The 24,456-nt window shown below is 35.7% G+C and overlaps 1 protein-coding gene across 1 annotated transcript in view; it reads left to right on the forward strand.

The window, feature by feature from the left end:
- Positions 1-20,798, forward strand: part of htr4 (5-hydroxytryptamine receptor 4) — a 109,656-nt gene extending 88,858 nt beyond the window's left edge. Inside the window, exon 7 of the mRNA XM_084430339.1 lies at positions 19,736-20,798. Coding sequence (XP_084286465.1) covers positions 19,736-19,823 — 88 coding nt within the window. The 3' untranslated portion in view covers positions 19,824-20,798. The remainder of the gene's footprint in view (positions 1-19,735) is intronic.
- The last annotated feature ends 3,658 nt before the right edge of the window (positions 20,799-24,456 follow it).

A 24,456-nucleotide genomic window follows, 5' to 3' on the forward strand; every position in this document is an offset into this window, starting at 1 on the left:
ATAGAACTTTACAATAAGGTTAAAGGGATGGTTCGAAGTGTTCGAGTGTAACGACGAATTATTATTTTTTCCGAAGTGTTAACAACTTAGTGTTAACTAATAATTGTTGCAAACTGGTACTACCAACAAAATATTAGTGCATTCCTGGAACTGGGCGTCGTTACACTACATCCTTATGCATCGCTTTCTGCCAGGACTTTTACGGGCTTTTCCCAAACCACTGAAGTGACCTCGACGTCCGGGTTAGCAGTAGCATGAGCCGCCAGGCAAGTGTTATTTAAATAAACTCCTGATGTACTTACAAACTTTCCAATGCCTCGTTTTATGAGTACAGAACCTATTTGTACTACTGTAGTAGTTTGGTACCATTCTGGGCATTTTATTAGTGGTCATTTACGAGATACATCATCGGATCCATTAGCGCCTGCACTAAGCCATCTGGCTGATATCTCTAAATAAACTCTAACTTGAATAATGTTCAACCAAGGGAAAAAAAGGCTTCTGGGGGGTGTTTGGCGCGAGGTAATGGTGCAAAGGACCCTTGGTTGATTTTACTCCGAACCATCCCTTTAAATTTGTTAACATAACTTAATGCTTTAGATATCATGAAGTAACCATGCTCAATACTTTTACAGCATTTATTAAAAAAATATATTTTTTAAGAAATTAATACTTTTTATTCAAGGATCAAATGACAGTAAAGACATTTATAATGCTACTACAGATTTCTATTTCAAATCAATGCTGTTCTTTTTAACTTTGTTAAGCAACACAACAATTTTCAACATTGATAATGATAATTCATGTTTCTTGAGCACCAAATCAGCATATTAGAATGATTTCTGAAGGATCATGTGACACTGAAGACTGGAACAGTGATGGTGAAAATACAGCGTTGCATCACAGGAGTAAATTGCATTTTAATATACAGTATATTCAAATAGAAAAAAAGTTATTTTAAATTGTAATAATATTTCATATTATTACAGTTTTACTGTGTTTTTTTAAAGACTGTATCATTTCTGATAAGGGACTTAACACTTTTGAAAAATACATATTTAGTTGTAATACGTATTTATACACTTTAATACATTTTAATTGAATTAACAATGAACAATAAATAGAATGTAATTATCTCCAACCTATATTAATAATGCTTAATAAAAAATTTTTTATTCATAATACCTAATTCATGAACTGCATGATGTTAACTAATTAAGCCATATGTTAAAATGTTAGCAAACAATTTTTTCATCAGTTTCCAGCAAAAAAAAGAACTATATAATGATGTACAGCCTTGTCTTGCTTTACTCATATCGCCCACCTCTATATCAAAGCATTAAAAAACAGATCTAAGTATCATGATTGAGGTGCCATATATGCTCATAGCTTGTTTCCATGAGAATGAGTTCCTCCAAATGAGCACACGCTCGTGGTTGAACCATGTGAGGATCGCACTCCTCTAACACAGGCCTCGCTAAATTGCCAATAATTGCAGTTTCACTCATGTTTACTTGCAGCGTTGATGTCTCATCAGCTCAGAAAGTTTTGAGGCTTTCTTCTCAGATCACAAGTTTCTAAAGATCAATAGGTGCGATAAATTGAGAAGGCAGCATTTAAACAGGATGTCAGGGGCAGCTAGTCCTGTGTTAGCATAAGAGAACATTATTATTCAGCATTGAGAGTGAATGATTATCTCCCTGTACCGGTGGAACAGACTTTGTTCAATGTGACATGCACAAACGTACCTCAGAGGAGCGTCGTGCAGGGCCGTGAGTGAACACACATCAGACATCAATATTCTTCTAATTGTCGGGGCTGATGTATCCAGAGCTATGAAACGTTCACAGCCTTGAGCTTCTGGTAATTTGACTGTTATTATAGCAAATCAATGGCCAAGCAGCCCAGGTTATTGAAAACAAAGGATCATAACCAGAGCCGATAGACCATTGCTTCTAATAAGACGTTTGGCAGGGCAGATGGCTTATTACAGCGGACATGAGGTTAGCGGGATGGGACTGACAATAACATTGGTTGGTCCTAATGTTATAAAGTCCTGTTAGGTTAGCCCTCGGCCTCGTCCTGCTCACCACATAGCACAACTGTGTTCAACTTTGATAATAATAAGAAATGTTTCATGAGCAGCAACTCATCATATTGATTTCTGAAATATCATGTGACACAGAAGATTGGAGTAATGATGCTGAAAATTCAGCTTTACCATCACAGGAATACCGTTAAATTATAATTTATATTCAAATAGAAAACAGTTATTTTAAATTGTAATAATATTTATTACAATTGGGAATGAGAATCACAAAACGGATCCCTCAAAAATATTAAGCGGCACAACTGTGTTCAACTTTGATAATAATAAAAAAAGTTTCGGTTACACTTTATTTTAAGGTGTCATTGTTACAGTGTAATTCTATATTTAAGTATACTGTGTAATATTATTTAACAACATGTACTTACAATAAGGTTAGGGTAGGATTAGGATTTGGTTGAGGGTTAGTTGCATGTAATTATGCATAATGTACTGTTATTACTATGGTAAGTACATGTAACAAAGTTTCTTAAGCAGCAAAAGAGCATGTATATATATGTATGTATATATATATATATATGAAGAGTTCAGATGCAAAAGCCTCTAAGTGCCATCTGAAATTTTCTTATAGAATGATCATTTTTATAAAGCTTGTATATTTAAGTTAAGTAATCTCACTTAAATGACAATTAATAGGTCATTTGCATTGCCATTTAAGTGAAATTATTGAACTTAAATATACAGTACTATATATATATATATTAGTATATAAAGGCAGCTTTGACCGTGAAATGTATCCGTGTATTTGTTCTCTTGACTGGAGAGGAGCAGTGGCTTTTATCAAGTGCCCTAGTAATTAAGTGGAGGCAGCAAGAGCTCTACGTTTCTTTGAGGTCAAGAAAAAAAAAAAACTGAGAGCACATGATTTTACCCAGTGTTCAAGACACAGTGTAAGTATTGCAATTACAACACTGCAGCTTCTTTTGAGACATCTTTGAGATATATAGCCATTTTTTCTTTTCCATTTTCCAAAAATAATCAATTCTATTTTGTTTAAAGAAAATTCCCATGTTTACTGCTAATAAGATGTATGGTTAGGTTTAGGATTAAAGGAGTTAGAGGTTATAGAGGTTTTGGGGTAAGTGTTGAGTTACAGGTAGGAGTTAAATTAACAGTGTAATGTTAATTAAATGCATGCAGCCTATTTTAAATGTAATTACAATGCACCAACATCAAATGGTTAAGTAAGCTAAGGCCAATTCTTTCTTTTTTTCTTTTTTTTTTAAATCAGCATAAGTGACACGTTCTTATTTGTGCTTAATTTTGCTTTGCTATGTTACATGAGATACACTCATATGTTCAAGCCTGGTTTAACTAATCTTGAAACATGTCACGCTTGTTTGAACAGGGAAAATGTCTTTACCGTCGCTCCACAATGACTTTCAACAGTGTGTGGTATTTCTTTTTAAATAATTGGATTTGCCTGATAGAACATATTTACACAGTGGTAAGAGACCTCAAATTATTTGATTAGTGAGAGTTGCTTCTGGCAGGAATATTATTCTACTTGAGAAAATTATGTCACTCGGCTCGGTGCGTTTGCGTCTGTAAACAGCTGGATTAAAGTGTGAATTTTGGGAGCCATTGAGTGGGTGTACATAGATACAGTACTCATAACTCTGGCATTGCAATTTTTCATTTCCACCCTCTCGGCTTGGAATAGTCTAGCACAAAGGAGCTGATTGTTACACCATTGCTTTTAAAAGCCAAATAATCTTGGTGTACCATATTTGATTTGTGTTTTTAATTTCATGGCTGTTAGTGGATTTATTGTGCACCCAAGACACAGCAAAGACCCACAGGAAGAGGGTCAGGAAGAACTTGTGTGGTGCAGATAGCAGCGCCATTTACAGAGCTATAAGCATCATGGTCATCATAGCTCTTTGAATGGTACTGCCATATGCACTGAACTATCAGCATCTCGCTCCCTCAGTGAGCAGCTCCACCTCTTTATCTCTTTTTGCATGCAATTTATGTACTTAATCTGTTTGTAACTTTGTTTCTTAATTAGTTTGTTTCCTTTTTTATTTCTATTTGTGTGTTTTTTTCTCACCTCAGAACAGCCTAACAGCCACTCCGAACACATCAGCAATACTCTAGCTGAGTTTTGCGAGTGCCACTCACATTTTCGGCAGAAAAGTTAAGTCGGTGCTCTCTAATTAGTTACTTCTCTCTAAGTGGGCTTTAAAAAAGGATGAGCATTTACTGTAGCGTGGCACTATTACAGAGTGTCCCCCGGTGAAAGAGAAACTCCTGCAAATGCAATAAAGTCAGCGGCAAAAATAACCGTCCACGCATTTTCAGCGTTAATTTTTCACTGGGTGTCTTTAGTAAATCCTGACAGTAGTTTTTAACGCCAGAAGAGAGTTTGCGCTGGCGCAAGCTGTTAGTAAATCTGACCCCTGAACAGCTTAACGCAATCTCCCCTAAGGTAACATACTCAAGAGCCGCTTTTAAAAGTCATATCAGTCAAAAATCACCTCCTGTGTTTATGAAATTTTCCCTTTTGTTCACTAATGCTAACAAATCAGTATTCGAGGAGTGGATCAATGTGGTGAGCATTAGGATTGTTCACAGTAAACTGCTCAGGGTGTTGTCAAAAATCTCAGGAAAATGCTCTGCGCTGTGAATCCCCACTGAGTGCATTAACTCAAGCAGAATGGGGCGAACCCTGATAAACCGAGAGGAGTTTTTGTGGTTGAGTGCTGTTTCTATATCAGGTCATAAAGTAAAAACAAACAGGTAGCTCTATTATTAGCTCTTATAAGTTATGTAACGGCAATCATTGCATGAGAATAATGGGGCACTTTGAGTCCAGCCATGCCCAGCATTCCTTGTTTTCGTCCAGCAGTGTTTTTCACAGCTGAGGGAATTTCAGCCAAACTTTTAATATTGGTGATTTTTTTGTTTTCCAAAAGGTGCATTATTCTCCTCTTTTGCTCTCGTAAACCACTGTTTTTCTTTTAATTGCATTTCTTGTGATCACGCCATCTGCCATTTAACTTCACGGTCTGTTTATAGTGACTGAGGACTTTTTAAAATATACATTTAGCATACAGTACTCTCTGAGTTTATTTTACCCTCTGGGCACAGATGTAAAACGTAAAGATTTTACGGTAAGGAGTACTAAACCGAGTGAAGAAGAGGCAGTGTCAGCGTACATGATCATCAAACATTCAACAAACTGCCTAATGTTACCGAATGAAATGTCAACCCAGGACCGAATGAAATGTCAACCCAGGACAAGGTATAGGACTGTGCAAACTTTTGGGGTGTTGACTTGTGGTGTGGACTCGATCCACTCAATCTATGTTTTAATCGTCATTCTGAACCTGATCATACATAGCCTTTGACAAAGACTTGATTTTCTCAGCTTTTGTTGTTTTTTTTATTAAATTTACCCGCATACAAGTATTAATAAATAAAGAATGCATTAAAGGAACACTCCGACTTTTTGGGACTTTAGCTTATTCACAGTATCCCCCAGAGTTAGATAAGTCCATACATACCTTTTTCATTTCTGTGTGTTCTGTAAGTGTTATTTGACGCACCCACCGCTAGCCTAGCTTAGCACAAAGACTGGATGTAAATGGATAATGGTAGCATACTAATCCCAATAAGTGACAAAATAATGCAAACATTTTCCTATTTACATGTTGTGATCTGTATAGTCACAGCGTGTACAAATAACAAGGCTATATGAGACAGAGACCATTTTTAATCGGATAAATACTGGGAACTATATTCTCACTAGGCGTAGGAGCACAGCTAACGTTACTTGGGCAGAGTGGCTACTTGGGCGGAGTGATTAGCGCAGCACACAAGACAGTAAGTAGATGCATATATAAAATAACGTGATCATCAACATTACACATCAAAACTATAGGACTATGGTGCTTTGGGGGTGGTGAGGTGTGACTCGATCTACTTCATCTATGATCATCATTTTGAATCCGATCCAGATGTAGTCTGGATAAAAATGCTTATTTTTCTCAGCTTTTTGCTCAAAATTTTGCTTTTTCATACAACAATATAGTCTTGGGTACATGAAAATGTTTCGAAAATTATTAAAAATTCTGCACCAGAAGGCTGGCAACTTTTTTTATTATAATAAAAAACGCTGGTGGGGAAAGAGTTAAAAGCAGAGACTCTCAAATCAAAGTAGGCGGGGTTTACCTTTCACAGAAGCAGAGCGTGAATTCCAGCGCAAAGCGTTAGTTTTACATTGAAATAGAGTGAGGTAAGATGTAAATGACGAACCAATTAATATTTGTCAACTGTTTTACAATATAAATGTTAAACGATTGACAGTAACATCCAGTGATGCAAACTACTCAACTACTTTTTCTTTATTTATACGTGATTCATGTAAATCCTAACTGAGTGTGACAAGACGAAATTTTTTATGCTTTTAGTTTCGACATATTAGGCATAAAAGTGCTCATAGCCTCATATTGTAATGTAAAAGTATTTTTTTTAAAATAGTTAAAAATGACTATTTCCCAAATAGAATTAGACCTAGAATTTCCTTCACTGTTCTATTTAGTTGCTTTATACAAAATTGAGACATGGTCTCAATGTTCAAGACATGGTTACGGCCTTGATAAGACTAAAAATGTAAAGTAAAATCTTTATTGATTCTCTTTTAATAGATATGTATTGCTGTATTTAAAGGGCACCTATTATGCAAAATTCACTTTTACATGGTGTTTGAACATACATGTGTGTTGGCAGTGTGTGTACACAACCAACCTATAATGATAAAAATCCACCCAGTGCTTTTTTTTTAATCTCCATAAATCATAAACACTGTCTCAGAACAAGCCGTTCTCAGATTCGGGGCAATGTGACGTCACTTTGCACAGGCCCCTCCCACGACTGTTGATTGACACTGCAGTTTGAGCATAGACCCGCCCTGAGTGAGCTGGACAGACACAGTCCACCAGTGTTTCGACGCTGGAGCAGCTGTAGACAAGAATGTCTCCTAAGCGATTGAGGTGTTTTGTTGTTGGATGTAAGAATGAACATAGCAGTCTTCATTTACTCCGTTGTTACTCGAGGATGGATCTGTACCAACTGTTCGTGTTTTTCTGAGCCCCAAAAAATTACAATTTAAACATGCTGTAAAAAATGATCTGTTGGGTATTTTGAGCTAAAACTTCACATACACACTCTGGGGACATCAGAGACTTATTTTACATCTTGTTAAAAGGGGCATAATAGGTGCCCTTTAATACTGTCTTCCTGTGCTCTGGTATTTATTAGACCAGCTCATGCCACTGAAATTGAGCTTCAAAATTACTGTACATTCATTAAGATTAATTTAGCTTAAAGGGATATCTATGAAGGCATGCATTTAAAATAACTGAAAATCCAATTAAACAAGTCTTCTGTTCTCAACAGCTGCATGAGATGTGTGTGTGGTAAATGGATATGATGGTCTAAAATGTCTCCCAAATTCCCAATCCTATCCTTTGGGAAATGTCTTAAAGGGATCATATAATGCCATTTTTGTACAAGCTAATATGATTCTTTAGGGTCTAAATTAAAAGTTTGTAATATACTTTAATTAAAAATTCTCATTAGTATTGTAAGAAAACACTCATTTTACCTGGTCAAAAAGAGCTCTGTTTTCAGCACGCCGTTTAAGTGCATGTGTCTTTAAATGATAATGCGCTTTGCTCACCCCGCCCCTCTGTTCTGTGCGTACACCGTTTTTAACACAATAACACAATAACCATAACGCGTTGTTCATTATAAACGTGGGATTATGAATTATATTGAGAACGTCGTACACAGAAAACATGCCGTAATGTACCTGAGTGTAAAAATAGCCGCATTCATCGTGAAGCGTGCTAGCGATTTGCAAAGATTAATATAAATATTAATATAAAGGTTAATAAAACGTTACACTCACTTCTTCTTCTGGAGGTGCAGCAGGAACACGAATAGTTGGTACCAATCCTTTTTTCAGGAGCAGCTTCTTAGCAAAACCAGCTTTATACTGACCCTCGTTTGTAAAGCAGTCTGGTAAGAAATGATTCGCGCAAACATGAAAGCAGTGACGTTGATCGTGGGGAATATTCCCTTCGAAAACAAAACTCAGCCACTGCGTCTTCAGCGGTTCGGATTTAGGAACATCAACATGACTGCTGTGTTGTTTATTACACCCAAGAACAGAACACCACAATCTCTTAGACGCCATTCTGCTCATAGACAGTGCTCCAGCGTATCAACAATGACGCACGGACAATGATGATTGACAGCTCGCTCACGAGCGAGGGCGGGTCTGTGTTGAAACGCTGCTGTCAATCAACAATCGTGGGAGGGGCATCCGACCGTGTGACGTCACTAGGTCGAACGGCTTGATTTGAGAGATTGGCGGAGGAGATAAAAAAAAACACTGGATGGATTTTTATCGTTTTATGATGGTTGTGTACAGGCACTGCCAACACACATTTCAGTACAATCAACTTGTAAAAGTGCATGTACCATTATATGACCCCTTTAAGGTCATCTTATTAATTGATTCAGTCATAAAGCACAAAGGCCTTTTGATTCTCGTTATAGCAAAGGATTAATATACTGTGGGAGTATTTTTGCTGCTTTCATGCATTATTGCTTTAAATACATGAAAATCGCTGTAAAAAATGGTAAGCAATTTTGTCATCTCCATCACTGGCTTTTGTGTAAGAAGAAGACTGGCATTCAGATTAAAGAAATACCGTATACAATACAGAATCTAAATTATCCTTGACTGATGGTTAGAACATGAACACTTCTTAGAAATGAAGCACGTCATGTAAAGATCTTTTTTTTTCTTTTTTTTAAATGAATTTATTTTTCAGATTTTCTTTTTTGTGAAAGATTGAACTGGACAGGAATAGAAAGGCTGTGTACTGAAATCATAATTCCAGGAATATAACTAAAATCCAACAACTGATGAGAACTGTATGAATGAAATGTATTTAAGCACAGACATTGTTGCGACATCTGAAGTGCGTCACATTTTTTTCTGGAGAGAAAATATAAGAAGCAGGAGACTTTAAATATACGCTCCATTTAATGTCATTGCTGTCTATGAGAAAAATTAAGGTAGCCTATTGAAGAGATCGCATTAGTGATTTATTTTCCAATAGTGATGGTCTTGAAATTATCTATATAGTATTTGTTTAAGAACTGTTTGAATGAATCATAAGAAACATTTAGGGCTGAGTGATAAAATAAATAAACCTGTCATGCAAAAAATGGGATAAACACAGGATAAAAGGTCAGATAAAGAACAAAAGAAGAAAAAATTTCCTTGTAAACATTTGAAGAGTGAGTGATTCATAGGTTGAAATTGTTACAAATGTATAACAAACATTTGTGGGTTTCACTTAATTTTGATGGTCCCTTTAGCACATTCTGTTGACTATAAGTAACGTTGCACCTACATGTCAACTAACTCTCATTAGAGAGTATTCACTGGTAGGGTTAGAATAAGTTGACATGTAGTTGCAAAGTTACTTATAGTCAGAGTGTCTTTTGGGGGAACATCACGATAAAGATTTTGAAGGTATTATGCAGACAGTCTAATATTCTAATGAGAGTTAGTTGACATGTAGTTGCGAAGTTACTTATAGTCAACAGAATGTTCGAAAGGGATCATCAAAATAAAGTGTTACCCATTTGTGTTGTTGATTTTAAATTATGAATGCTAAAAATAAGCCGTTACCTGAGACAGGCAGCTGCACACCAGCTGCTATCTTGCAGGGCTTTCCTCACTGATAACAGACTAGTCTAGCTATTTCCATTATTCATGCGCTAGTCGCTGGTTCTTACCTGGTGCAGTTGCCTTTTAGGCTTGCTGGATAATCCTGTGTAAAGAGTGTAAAGAGTATAAAGAGTAAAGAGTGGTCTGCTGGGATTGGATGTTAGGATCAAACCCATCTCTGCCATGCAGTGTGGTATTATGAGTTCTGCATTGATGCTGTCCTTTTGTTATCTTCAGCCTTCGCCAGAAGGAAGACTTGAGAAATTGTATTAGAGATTTTACTCTGGTCTTTGTCATGGAAAAATGAATCGGATACTGACCTAGATGGATTTGCACTCCCTTCTGGTCTTGGTTTATTCACTAAGTTCTGACTGACGCACACACAAGTTTGATTTTCTGTCATGGTGACTTCTTCTGTTTTTATACTGAGCTAATGATATTTTTAGTCCCCTAAATTTGATTTAAGTTTTCATTTAGGGATATATCACGTTTATTAATTTTCCTTGTGGTGCAGATGCATTCCGATTTTACTTTCCTTGTAGGATTATTTATCTCCTATAAGTGCATTTGTCCTTCCTTCCTTTGTTTTCCTCTCTTTTTTTCATAACTTTCTGTCTGTCTCATTCTCAATCCTGCCGCCAGCCTCCTCCACACCATATCTGTGTCTTATTTCTTTCAGAAAACAATCAGGGCATGGTCCTGTTCTGGTGCCACTCAACTCCACAATAATCAGGTCTTCTATCTGTGAGCGTGTGTTTGAAAAGCCTCAGACAGTTCTAGGAAGACAAACACACACATATCCGTGCCAGCATGAGGAAATGGCATGATCTGCCGTGGACTGACATTACCATCTGGCTGACAGTGAAGGTCTAGAGTCACTTAGCCTGACGTTTGACTTTAGGCATACAGTAAATGACAGAAATGCCCATTTAGACTAGAAGGGGCCGTCTGACTGACCACACTTATTTTTCTTGGTGGTCATCAATATCTTTTGCAGACTTTTAGCCAAATCTATTGACTATTTTTTTTCCTTTGAAAGTGCTCATTGTAGTTGTGCTCCCTGAACAGTGGAAGTTACTCAGGGTGTGTGTGTCGTCTGAGCCTATTCAATGATATCGAGTGCAGATTCATTCAGTTAACACTCATAGAGAAATCATTGAAAACGCAGTAGTATGGCATTTTTATTTAAGCTAGTTTTTTGTGTGTGTGTGTGTGTGTGTGTGTGTGTGTGTGTGTTAGTTATGTTATTCAAAGATACCATATGTAAGGGTGTCTGTGGACATACCTGCACTTCTGGAAAATTCAGTCATAAATATTTCCACCACAATATAATTTCCACAATTATCTGTCGTATCCTTTGTCTCGGTTACATAAGCTCATTTCATGCAAGCATTATATGTATTCTAAATACATATAATTAAACAAAATTTTGAATAATTTTAACAAATACAGTTTGATTATGAATGATGCACAGTATTTAATTTTAGTTATAGTAGATAGATAGATAGATAGATAGATTATGTAACATTATAAATGTCTTTACTGTCACTTTTGATCAGTTTAATGCATCCTTGCTGAATAAAAGTATTCATTTCTTGCTGCCCCCAAAATGGTAGTGTAAATACATGATAAAAGCATGGTAACATGTTTCCAGTTCACATTAAGAAGTCATAAAAGTACTAGTGAGTAGTGTTTCGCTGTCAAGGACTGTCAAGGCCTGTTAGTCTGACACTGAATGAGAGCTGCGATGCGTCAGGCACTGAGATGAGATTGGACTCATTTTGCGACGCCCTGTCTGACCTGAACTGGAATATGTCTGAATAGATAAGTTCGTAATATATTGCCCAGCCACTCTTCTTGTGAAGTGGCCTGGAATTGCAGATGGTATCAGACACCAAAGAAAGTTATCTTGCCCTGCCTTTACTGGTTAATCCTAAACAGTTCAGCTAGGAGAGATTTCCCTGGTTTGCCTCCTCTCTCAAAACTCAAATGATAGTGAGCACGTCACAAACTACATCACTAAGAGGTCAGTTTATCAGATAAGAGGGCTTGATAAACAGGCTTTAGGGCTCCAATTAAATGAGTCTTCTGTTATCAACAGCTGCATGAGATGTGTGTGTGGTAAATGGAAGAATAGTTTGCCTTTCAGCTCTCTGCTTATAATGATATTGTGGCGATTCAGGCCTGTTATTTATTGGAAGCATTTATTTTATCCGGTGCTCTGTTGAACTGTTAAGATTCTGACAATAGTGGATTTGAACCTATTGTATCAGCAGTCAAATTCAACTTTCATGTTTCTGGGTTTTGTGCCAATATTCGCACTGGATTTCAGACCAAAATATCTAGCATTAGTCACCAATCACCTGCATTTACAAATGTAACATATGATTATTATTTTTTTCTATTTTTTCACAGTAATGATAGAAACAAAACGATGTGCCCGACACAACCCCTCCCTTCAGTATGGCGCCAGACACAAACTGACAGACTAAAGTCATTTTGTAAACAGAAGCATAAACATCGAATTATCCCTTGGTACTAAATAAATCAGTAGATGTGTCTGTCCTAATACTGGCAGGTTGTAATAAAATATCCTTTACATGGAAGGATGGACAAGTACTAGTTTGTGTGTCTGTTAAATTCATTAAAACCCAGTATGAGGCATAACAAAAAAATATATAAAAACGAAATAACAATATAATGAATACAATTATTTATAAAAAGATGCCACAGTTTACATTTAGCGCTGATTATAAGGCGTTTTATGAAGTTTAAAATAAAGCAGAGATTATCATTTCTTCGCCACTGCAGTATTTCAGGCATTGCTTTTTTTGCTTTTCTGCACTCCAGATGGCCATGGATTGGTGCGACTGTGACTTGCACAGTTAAACAGAGCGTTCTGACTTTAATGATGTCAGGAAACTGTGGAATAGAAGTGATAATGAACAAATCTCTCTCCCTCCTTCTCTCCTCTCTGCCCTCTATCCCTCTCTCTCTCGGTTGTAGATTTACAGTGGGCAAGTCAGGACAAATATTCCCACTTTGTTCTTGCTAAGCAAAATCTATTTCTTGGTGGGAATGGGCGATAACACTTCACTTTGATCTGTTACCAAGTACTATCAAGGCAGAAATACTGACAATAACTGACTGACTGCTTGATCTTTTCAGTATTTCTGATGATGTTCAGGTGAGCGAAAGGAGAGATGATTCTACTCCTTTGCAACAAATTGACCACAAAGTCAGAGTTTTCACTTTTAAATATACTACCTTTGAAAAGTTTGGGGAAGAAATGAGTCTCTTATGCTCACCAAAAGTACAAAAGCTTAGAAGTACAGTAAAAACAGTAATATTGTGAAATATTATTGCCATTTAATATAAAATGTTTTATTTTTGATTGGTTTTGAAATGTAATTTATTCCTGTGATGCAAAGCTGAATTCCTCTAGTCTTCAGTGTCACATGATCCTTCAGAAATCATTCTAATAGGATGATTTGCTGCTCATTTCTTATTATCATCAATGTTGAAAACAGTTGTGCTGCTTAATATTTTTTCGTGGAAACCGTGATACATTTTTTTCAGGATTCTCTGAAAGTTAATTTTTTTTTATTTGAAATAGAAATATTTTTTAACTTTATACATCTTTATTGTCACTTTTGGTCAATTTAATGTGTCCTTGATGAATACAATTGTTAATTTCTGTACAAAAAAAACACTGACCCCAAACTTTTGAGTGGTATATATATGCATTAATGTTACATTGAAATCATTATAAAATCACATCCTGCTCATATACATCAGTATCAGAAGTATTGACATTTCAAGATTGATATTTTAGAAATAGAAAATGAATCTAATGTGGAGCAGTTCCTTTATTAATTTTGCGATTTATCATTAGGCTGTTCTGTTTTATTGCCGCTACGAACTTCTGTTCTAGGATGTGACACTTATCTTGCAAATTAATCAGAGCTGCATATTTCCATGTACAACATTTCTGCCAGCTTCAGTTCCGTACTGAAAATCAATGGACATGGAAATGGACTTCAGTTGAAATGCCGCATCTATTCGTTCAGGAAATTAATTGTTTTTTCTCTCACGCATTTCATTCTGAGTCTGTCTGGGCTGCAGCAGCATCAGAAGCGTGTGACCCTTCACGCGCGAAGCTTACAGGAAACATTGGTGCGATCGTTCCCATATCAATGTAAAAAAAATCCTGTATTTGTGATGAACTTGAACATATTTTGCCACTGTTGGTTGGTCATTTCTTTGCTGTGGTTGCTGTGGTTACTCCGGTTTCTCTGCTCTCCGTGAGGACTGAGTTACGCTGCAGCTCAGATCTGAATTTGTAGGCATTTTAGGTAAGCTGCTGCCAATTTCATACGTCAGTGAGCGTGGAGAAACGCAGATGCCTGGAACGTCATCACTGTAGCAAGACCGCCTGGACCTGCGAGTTGTCTGTCACGTTCGGTGATCACATTGAAAATCCTGATCCAGAGTCTAGGTGCAAACCCCGTGGCTCGTGACTGAGAACTGTGTTTCCTATTTAATATACAAATAATGCTTTAATTAAAAAAAGTCATTTAAAAGAATGCAAACAGCATGCATATATTTATTAGATCATTTATTGCTCTGTAAAGTACGGCAAGACCATCAAAGCGGCATTTGCAGATGGCACAAACAAAGAAACATGGTTTGTTGTAATATGAAATCATATTTCAAACGCATTTCATTAAAATGCTAGTATCGAAAATGAATACATATCCCTGCAGTTTCCAACCAAAATGAACACTAGAGGCATCTAGTACATCAAGCACTTTTAATCATTTTCATATACAATTACAGGGGCAGATTATGAATTAATAAAGATTTGGTTTCACCCAGCTCCTTGCACAATAATGTTATGACCTCAAGACACTTTTTACCGTAGTGCATGATTTGTAAACGAATATATTTTGGAGTTGTCATCACTTAAAGGGATAGTTCAATCAAAAATGAAAATTAGCCCATGATTTACTCACCCTCAAGCCATAGGTGTATATGACATTCTTCTTTCAGACGAATACAATCAGAGTTATATTAAAAAATGTCCTGGCTCTTCCAAGCTTTATAATGGCAGTGAATGGCCGTTTATGTTTTTTTTTCAGTCCATCAAAGTGCATCTATCCATGATAAAAGTAATCTACACAGCACCAGGGGTTAATAAAGGCCTTCTGAAGCAAAGCGATGCGTTCGTGTAAGAAAAATATCCATATTTAAAACTTTATCGACTAAAATAACTAACAGACGACCATACGCATCGATTTACGATGGAAGACTTACTATAGAAAGAGCTCAAAAACAAGCTAAAATGGCACGGTTAGGATTGTGTTTTTATCGTTTTTACGATTTGTGCTTTCTTTCTAACTAATCTTTCTTTCTTTTTAACTAATCTATCTATCTTTCTTTCTACCTAATCTATCTTTCTTTCTAGCTAATCTGTCTTTCTTTTTAACTAATCTTTCTTTTTTTTCTTTTTAACTAACATTTCTTTCTTTCTAACTAATCTTTCTTTCTTTCTCTTTCTAACTAATCTAGCTTTCTTTCTTTCTAACTAATCTATCTTTCTTTCTTTCTAACTAATCTTTCTTTCTTTCTAACTAATCTATCTTTCTTGCTCTTTCTAACTAATCTATCTTTCTTTCTTTCTAACTAATCATTCTTTCTTTCTTTCTATTTCTTTCTTTTTTTACTTTTTAACTAATCTATCTATATTTATTTATTTATTTATTTCCAACTAATCTTTTTTTTTCTAACTAATCTATCTTTCTTTCTTTCTAACTAATCTTTCTTTCCAACTAATCTTTCTTTCTTTTTAACTAATCTATCTATATTTCTTTCTTTCTTTCTTTCTTTCTAACTAATCTTTCTTTCTTTCTAACTAATCTTTCTTTCTTTTTAACTAATCTATCTCTTTCTTTCTTTCTAACTAATCTTTCTTTCTTTCTAACTAATATATCTTTCTTTCTAATTAATCTTTCTTTCTAACTAATCTATCTTTTTTTCTTTCTTTCTTTCTTTCTTTCTTTCTAACTAATCTGTCTTTCTTTCTAACTAATCTTTCTTTCTAACTAACTTCTATCTTAATTTCTTTCTTTCTTTCTGTCTTTCTAACTATTCTTTCTTTCTAACTAACTAACTAATCTATCTTTCTTTCTTTCTTTCTAACTAATATTTATTTCTAACTAATCTACCTTTCTTTCTTTCTTTCTTTCTTTCTTTCTTTCTTTCTAACTAATATTTCTTTCTTTCTAACTTATCTTTCTTTCTAACTAATCTATCTTTCTTTCTTTCTAACTAATCTTTCTTTCTTTCCAACTAATCTTTCTTTCTTTCTAACTAATCTATCTTTCTTTCTTTCAAACTATTCTTTCTTTCTCTTTCTTTCTAACTAATCTATATTTCTTTCTTTCTAACTAATCTTTCTTTCTAATTAATCTGTCTTTCTTTCTTTCTAACTAATCTATCTTTCTTTCTTTCTTTCTTTCTTTCTTTCTTTCTAACTAATCTGTATTTCTTTCTTTCTAACTAATCTTTCTTTCTAACTAACTAATCTATCTTTCTTTCTGTCTTTCTAACTATTCTTTCTTTCTAACTAACTAATCTATCTTTCTTTCTTTCTAACTAATATTTCTTTCTAACTAATCTTTCTTTCTTTCTAACTAATCTTTCTTTCTTTCTTTCTAACTTATCTTTCTTTCTAACTAATCTTTCTTTCTTTCCAACTAATCTTTCTTTCTTTCTTTCTTTCTTTCTTTCTTTCTAACTAATCTATCTTTCTTTCTTTCAAACTATTCTTTCTTTCTCTTTCTTTCTAACTAATCTATATTTCTTTCTTTCTAACTAATCTTTCTTTCTAATTAATCTGTCTTTCTTTCTTTCTAACTAATATTTCTTTCTAACTAATCTTTCTTTCTTTCTAACTAATCTTTCTTTCTTTCTTTCTAACTTATCTTTCTTTCTAACTAATCTTTCTTTCTTTCCAACTAATCTTTCTTTCTTTCTAACTAATCTTTCTTTCTTTCTTTCAAACTATTCTTTATTTCTCTTTCTTTCTAACTAATCTATATTTCTTTCTTTCTAACTAATCTTTCTTTCTAATTAATCTTTCTTTCAAACTAATCTTTCTTTCTTTCTAACTAATCTGTCTTTCTTACTTTCTAACTAATCTGTCTTTCTTACTTTCTAACTATTCTTTCTAACTAATCTATTTTCTTTCTTTCTTTCTAACTAATCTATCTTTCTTTCTTTCTAACTAATCTTTCTTTCTTTCTAACTAATATTTCTTTCTAATTAATCTTTCTTTCTTTCTTTCTTTCTAACTAATCTTTCTTTCTTTCTAACTAATCTTTCTTTCTAACTAATCTATCTTTCTTTCTTTCTAACTAATCTTTCTTTCTTTCTTTCTAACTAATATTTATTTCTAATTAATCTTTCTTTCTTTCTAACTAACTAATCTTTCTTTCTTTCTAACTATTATTTCTAATCTATCTAGCTATCATTCTAACTCATCTTTCTTTTTCTTTCTAACTAATCTTTTTCTTTCTTTCTAACTATTCTATCAAACTTTAAACTACATTAAACTTCAAACTATTTTAACTTCAAACTACTTTAAACTTCATACTTCTTTAAACTTCTTCAAACTCTCTTGTCCGGCTTTCTCAAGCCAACTTAAAGTTTGTCTCAACAAACTTTTTATTCTAGTTAAAGTCATGATGTTTGTTTGCCTTCACAGAAAGATGAAAGATGAAAATGCATATTTCTACTGCAGTTGCCTTACGTTTCTAAATTATTTCCCAGGAGAAGGCTGAAACTTCAGTGTGTTTATTTCACACCAGCCCTCCAACATCATCTATAGTTTCAGTTTATGTCAAAAATAAACTGGAACTTTTATCTCTCTAGATTTACTGTAAATAAGTAAATAATGTAAATTAATATATTTCGGAGTGTATGTAGTAAAATAGGGTTAAATCAAGCCCTACGCCACTGCCTTCTCTCCTATCAGTCTTTAGGGCTCTGTTTAGTGCATTCCCTGATGTCCGGACACACATCATTTAGAATGAAGTTGTCAGAATGATGTAGATCCTTCCTGTGTGTGTGTGTGTGTGTGTGTGTGTGTGTGTGTGTGTGTGTGTGTGTGTGTGTGTGTGTGTGTGTGTGCGTGTGCGTGTGTGTGTGTGTGTGTGTGTGTGACCCAAAGCTCATGTTCATGTAAATTAAGGAGCTCTGCCTCTAATCCGGCCAGCTAATGTCTAGATTGGATGTACCAGCATGATCAAGACATTATTACTGAAGGGTATTGGGGAGTATGGTATGTTTGCAGTAGATCATGTTAATTTGACAGATGCCTCAGTCTGTGCTCGGGCTGTGCAGAGCTGTCTCTCAATGAACAGTATAGTCAGACAGTGGCAATGTGGCAGTAATTTTGGGATCTGCTTCATTGAAAAGCTGACGCATGTTTCCTTTCAAAATCCCGGAATTGTTGAGTTTTTGAGAGGGTTTTCTTTTGTGCGGTTTCCTTTTGTTCAGGTAAATTTCATGCCCAGTTGCTCTGCAGGAATTGCCTTTAGTTTGCTTGTTTATAAATAGATATTGTAATGATTTTTTTTTTCTTTTTCTAAAGAAAAGGAGGTTCATGGCTGGTGCGGCTACAGACAGAAAAGGAGCAATCGCATGGGGCAATGTTTTCTGTCTCAGTAATTTAGCAAAACAAGAGACGGAGCGGAGGTCTATCTACATGCACAAATGTATGTGTAGGTTTTTTGTCTGGCTACACTAAAAACAATTTGGTGTATGATTTCTTTTGAAACAATTTTCACTCAGAAATTGCTTGTAAATATTACAAATAATTACGAAGAAATGGCAAGTAACACATTTAATTAAATGCACTTTTTTTAAATTCTTTGTTGTATTAAATCATTGAAAAATTATTGGAGGGTTATGAAATCCAAACGATTTTCAGAGGATTTCTTTGCTGCAGAACTTAATTTATATCAGATTTAACTATGCAAAAACTACAGTAACCTTCCATCAACATCAGTAACCTTCCTGTTCTTGCATTTCAATGCATTTGCCTGTCTTACACTGCATTCAAGGTATACATTTTGTCCGTTCTTGCATTCCCTGGAAATCTAACCCGATTGAGATACAGGAATCAAAGCTGTTGAATGGCATGTCTCCATTTTTAAACAATTAAACAATAATTATATATTTTCTACTTGCCATTGCTGTTCAGTAATGAGGGAAGGGACCTTATTCTCATTCTAGAAAGTATTTGATTGGACAAAAATAATTGTGGTCCGAGCTTCTACGTCTTATACTGTTTTTAGAGGTTGGTTAAAGACTTATTTGTTTTCTCTGGTCTTTTAGTATGGTATTGTTATATTGTGTATTATATGTATCATTTTATGTACAGCACTTGGGTCTACTGAGTAGTTTAAAAGTACTTTATAAATAAATGATATGAAAAAGAACAAAAGTCACGTAAGCAAGATTGTAAGTGTGCACATGTGCTAAAAGATAATTCTGTCATATAGTTGGCCTCAAAGCTATAAAAGATACATTTTGATATCATATTTAAACCTGGGCTGTTTTTGGCCCTCACCATTAGCAGTAGTAGGTGATGTAAAGATTTTGCCCTTGTTAAAGAACCTTTTTTCATATTAGTGAAAAGGCCAACAATGGCTCTTCTGTCAAATGAGGTGAGGTGGTTTATATTTCTCCACATTGCTTGAAAATTCTTCTAAAAGCTTGTAGAGGGACGAAAATGTGATTCTGAGGTGCTTTTAATATGTGTCACTGTAATTGAAGGGGTTTCCTGGTTTCTTTTTTTCTTTCAGGTATTCAGTTCTTCACAATGGAAACCACATTGAACAGGAGAAACTGTCAATACAGAACGACACAGAGTCCCAGGAGTCATGTTTCTGACACAGGCCACACTCTCATGAGGACCATCACTGGAAGGTGCCATTTCTTACCGCCCTGCCTACAGCTCAGACGCCACCGGAGCATTCCAGGACTTGAGGACTGGGAGCTGGACTGAACTGTTTGCTCAGAGAGCTGCTGAACAATGAAGGAAAGAACAATGTTGCCAAAAGTCTATATTTTAGGATATAAATTTCCATTGAAAAGGAATGTTGGTAAGTTGTTTTTTCCCCCAAATGTGTTTATTTCCTTTTTGGTTCTCCTGGGAATATTATTTCCAAACCAAAAATACATCTTTCAAGCTTTATCCAGAGAGGCTTTCATTAGCTTTAGAGTCAGGATAACACTTCCCAAAAGGTACGGCACAAATGCTAAATAAAGATTGATTTTTGTTCTATAAATAAAAAAAATTGTTAAGAGTAAAAAAAAAAAAATCACATCACAGTATTAAGAGGTAGAGCTGGGAGCATTGCAGGAGCGATTTCACAATTTTTCCCCGCAAAATTTTATATATATCTCATCTGACAAAAGTTTGTGTTTATATAATATATGTATGTAGCCTGGCTCCGCCCTCCTGCGTACGTTCGCTTAATTTTATTTCCCTTCAGTTCTACGTCTGGGATTGTGGTGTATTCTTTGGTTTTCTCCGATCATTTCTTTGGCGGTCCAATCAGCGAACAGAGGGAGTGGCTGAGAACGATGACGTTGAGGTCGTGCGCTAGTTTGAGTTGTAGAGTTACGTCACGACCAAAGGTTAGCGATTGGTTATGGCAGATCCAGAGTGACTCTGGGCAGATCCAATAGTTTTAAACTTCAACAGAGTTCCCGCCTTCAAGGAAGTTAACGCTTGTCAATGGAGAGAGGCCAGACTCTCTGTACAAATGAAATGTACGAGAGTCTGGTAGAACCAGGCTAATATGTATGTACATATATATATACACATATATTATTTAAACACAAACTTTTATGTCAGATGCAATTAATCGTGTTTAAACGATATATACAGTATATCTTTTTATTCTTTAATATATATATATATATATATATATATATACATATATATATAAATATCTTTGAGTGAATACGGTCTATTTCAAAGGTACAGCATAAAATTCCTCAATGTGATCTCATTTTTTGGATCATTTTCATATTGTGAACAGATCCACGGGTGACCGTTCTCAGTCAGGTCAGCTCTGTGCTTCGCATAAATGCTTCCATTTCCACAACGATTTCTGTTACGAGGATCTCCTCTGACATGATTCACCGTGTCTTAAACTGTTTTAGTCTTAGCCGAAGATGACCATCGGTTGTTGCAAGGCTAGAATGGTTTTAGGAAAGGAAATAGCCTGAAGTTGTTCTTCTAAAAGTACTTAAAGGGATAGTTCACCCAAAAAGTGGAAATTCATTATTTAATCACCCTCAAGTTATTTCAAGCCATACGGGTTTAGGGTTTTTTTTTGTTTTTTTGTGTGGAACACAAAAAGGATGTCAATGATGCAAAAAGCCAGTAATTCAAAGGGAATTACAACTTAAGGTGCAGTCACATTTACAGATGTTCAGCTAATTTTCCAGTCATTTCGATAAAAATCAATGCGATCGAGAATTCCCCACGCGGATTTCGCAACAGTCGCAAATTCACCGCGTTGACCAACAGAAAGCTTGGTACTTGGTTTGAAAGGGACTTCTGTGTGAGTTGTGCTTCGTACATCTCTACACTATTGACATTAGACTTGCTTTTTTGCCTGAAATATTTAGCCAAAATATCTCGAGTGGAAGTATGTTAATGGAAAATAAGAGGAAATTCTCTATTCATGTTCCACAGAAGAAATTAAAGTAATTTACTGCTGGCAAAATGGGCTTTCAATAAATTTTGGCTGCCTATACAGTAGAAAGGCGAAAAATTTGAATCAGTGGGCTGTTGTCTTCCCTTATGTCTAATAGGTAGGAAAACTTCAACACCCATAATGCACTGGGCATGTTGCCGTCCAAGGTTACTTCCACCAGTATGCTGTGGATACGCTTACCAGAGACTAATACCATCTTGCTTTAGTAGTAAATACTTCTTAGCAAACTTTTAGTCATAAAAGTGTTGACTTGTATTGTTGTCAGGTGAAAGAATTCAAAGAGTAAACGTTCAGCGGGAGTAAGTTCCTTTCGGTTTCAAGTGAAGGATTCAGTGCGTTTTAGGCAGTGGCAAAAGGCTGTGAAGAATCGTAAATACGGAGCGAATGGCGCAATGGAAAAATGGTTTGTAGTCGGCATTTCTAACTGGATGCCATTCTGTCAGTTCCATCCAACCCCCCGAAGACAAACGCTGTCACGTATACAGGTACTAAATATATACTGTTTATATACAGTATTGTACGTATAACTGTTTTGTTAATAACCCTCCATCAATCCAACTGTCTGTGGGCGGGGATACAAAAATGCACAAGTACAGACAAAAGTCTCATCATCTGATCAACTTTTGCTGACAAATAAATGTGAATTTCTCGGTCCAGGTAACACGGAGAATGAGTAAACATTGTTCATTTACATATACTACTGGCAACAATATAAAGCGGGTTGAAAATCAGCAAAGTTACATACAGCCAATACAGGTTTGGAGCGACATGATGTTGAGTAAATGATGGCTTTTGGGTGAACTATCCCTTTAAGAGTATGTCCAACGCATTCTCATCCTAGGGCGTCATATACTGACACTTTTGACATTTCGTCTACGTCCAACGCACATGGCACCCTTTAGCGTCAATATGACACGCACAGAGCTTTGTTCGGTTATGGGTAGGTTTAGGTCTGGGGTAGGGTTAGGGTTAGACCGCTAGGAGGCGCCTTCTGGCCCATATCTATCTGCGTCTCATATTGACGCTAAAGGGTGCCATGTGCGTTGGATGTAGACGAAATGTCAAAAGCGTCAGTATATGACGCCTTGGGATGAGATCGGGCTGGTATGTCATGTGAATGCTTCCTAGGCATCTTCTGAAATAGATCTTTTTTTTTTATGCAAATTTCATGGAGAAATTTTATACGTTTTTGTTCCTTGACATTTATAACTAAAATCTCCCAAAGCAGTGATGTGCCATAATAAAGCTCTCTTCCAGAGCTGAGGACCCCAATAAACATCAAACTTGCTCCTAGGAGAGCCTCGATATAGCAGAAGTGACCCAGAACAATCTCCATCCCTCATTTCAGCATTTGCCAGTCTGCTGAACCGTGCCTCTACCTAAAATGAATTACCTTTGGGAACACCAATTGTTTGAATTGATCTAAAAGATGTAAATATTTTTAAATAATTACATTTGTCTCAGCCAGTTTCATCAGAAAGGCAGGTTTGGTTTTATTTGCTGATTTGCAGGGATGAACAGGCAGTGTAACAAGTACAACACTAAAAATATCAAACATGTACAGCTCAGCACTGTCCTCATACATTAGTGTCCTGTTTATTTTAAAATGATGACCTCTCCTGCAAATAAAGCACTTTTAGCACTTTTATAATATGAAGATTATTCATCCACAAGTCATTCAGTATTCTGGTCACTAATAAGTCGATGAATGAGTTTGACTTTCGTGATCAGTTTTCATAAACGCGGCATGGTGACGTGATTAAGGAACAAACAAGACACACTATGATTCGGTCAACCAGTGGAAGAGTCTATCGTGGCTTTATTTGTTTGAATGCGAACAGAGCTACATTACCTAGCTTGAGAGAACAGCTTTTTTTATTTCTCATCCTCTCATGTTTTTATCAAGCGATATTTCATTCCTAAAGGTAGAGTTTAGTTTGATTTTATTGTACATAGGAGTATATTTTTATGCAAAAGATTTGATAGTGGTCCGTGTGTTCCTTTTAAATGCTTTAGTCAAATGCGTTTCTTCTTCCAGTCTGGTGTATCTGCAAATGCTGACCATGAATCCACAGTGGCATTCGAAGCAATGTCGAAGTAAGCTGTATGCTAGGCTACTTGTTTTTGTTTTTTTACAATCAAATATGTACATGGTCATGCCTTCACAGGATGTACAGAGCATTGTGATTCGCAGTGAAACTGTGCAAGTGAACACCAATAAATGCTGGTTGTGGTTGAAAATATTCCTTTGTAAGAGGTTATAATGTACAATCAAAGGATTTCCCCAGCAACCCAGCCAACTGCAGAGCTTTGAGTTATAAAGTCCAAATTATTGATTTCATTTCATTAGTACACTTTCGATTATGTACCCTTTGATTCAAAGCTTATAAGCAGGTTTTTTTGTTGGTGACAACGGTGAACAGCTTGCACAATTTCCTTTCTTTGGATGTCGTTATGTTGTTTAAAGATGGAGATTTGGTAATGTTTGAAGCTTAGGAACCATGACTGTGAGCTGAAAAAGATTTCCCTTGAGTTATGAAAAGGAGCACCGATGGATATGTAAGGATTTGAGAAAATGATGACACTCCATAACCATGACAGAACCAAAAACACTACCACATGAGCCATGAGTTATTGCTTCTAAAAGAGCGGGCCAAAAGATTTGTGTCAGATATGACATAAATAACATTCAGAACCTTCTCCCCGAACCTTCCTGGACCTTCAGGGTAGTCATTCCCATCAGGATTTCATTGGAAATAATTCCCTGGCCGGCAGCCTCACATATGAAGCGT

This window comes from Rutilus rutilus (genome assembly GCF_951802725.1).
Source record: "Rutilus rutilus genome assembly, chromosome: 14".
Taxonomy (NCBI): domain Eukaryota; kingdom Metazoa; phylum Chordata; class Actinopteri; order Cypriniformes; family Leuciscidae; genus Rutilus; species Rutilus rutilus.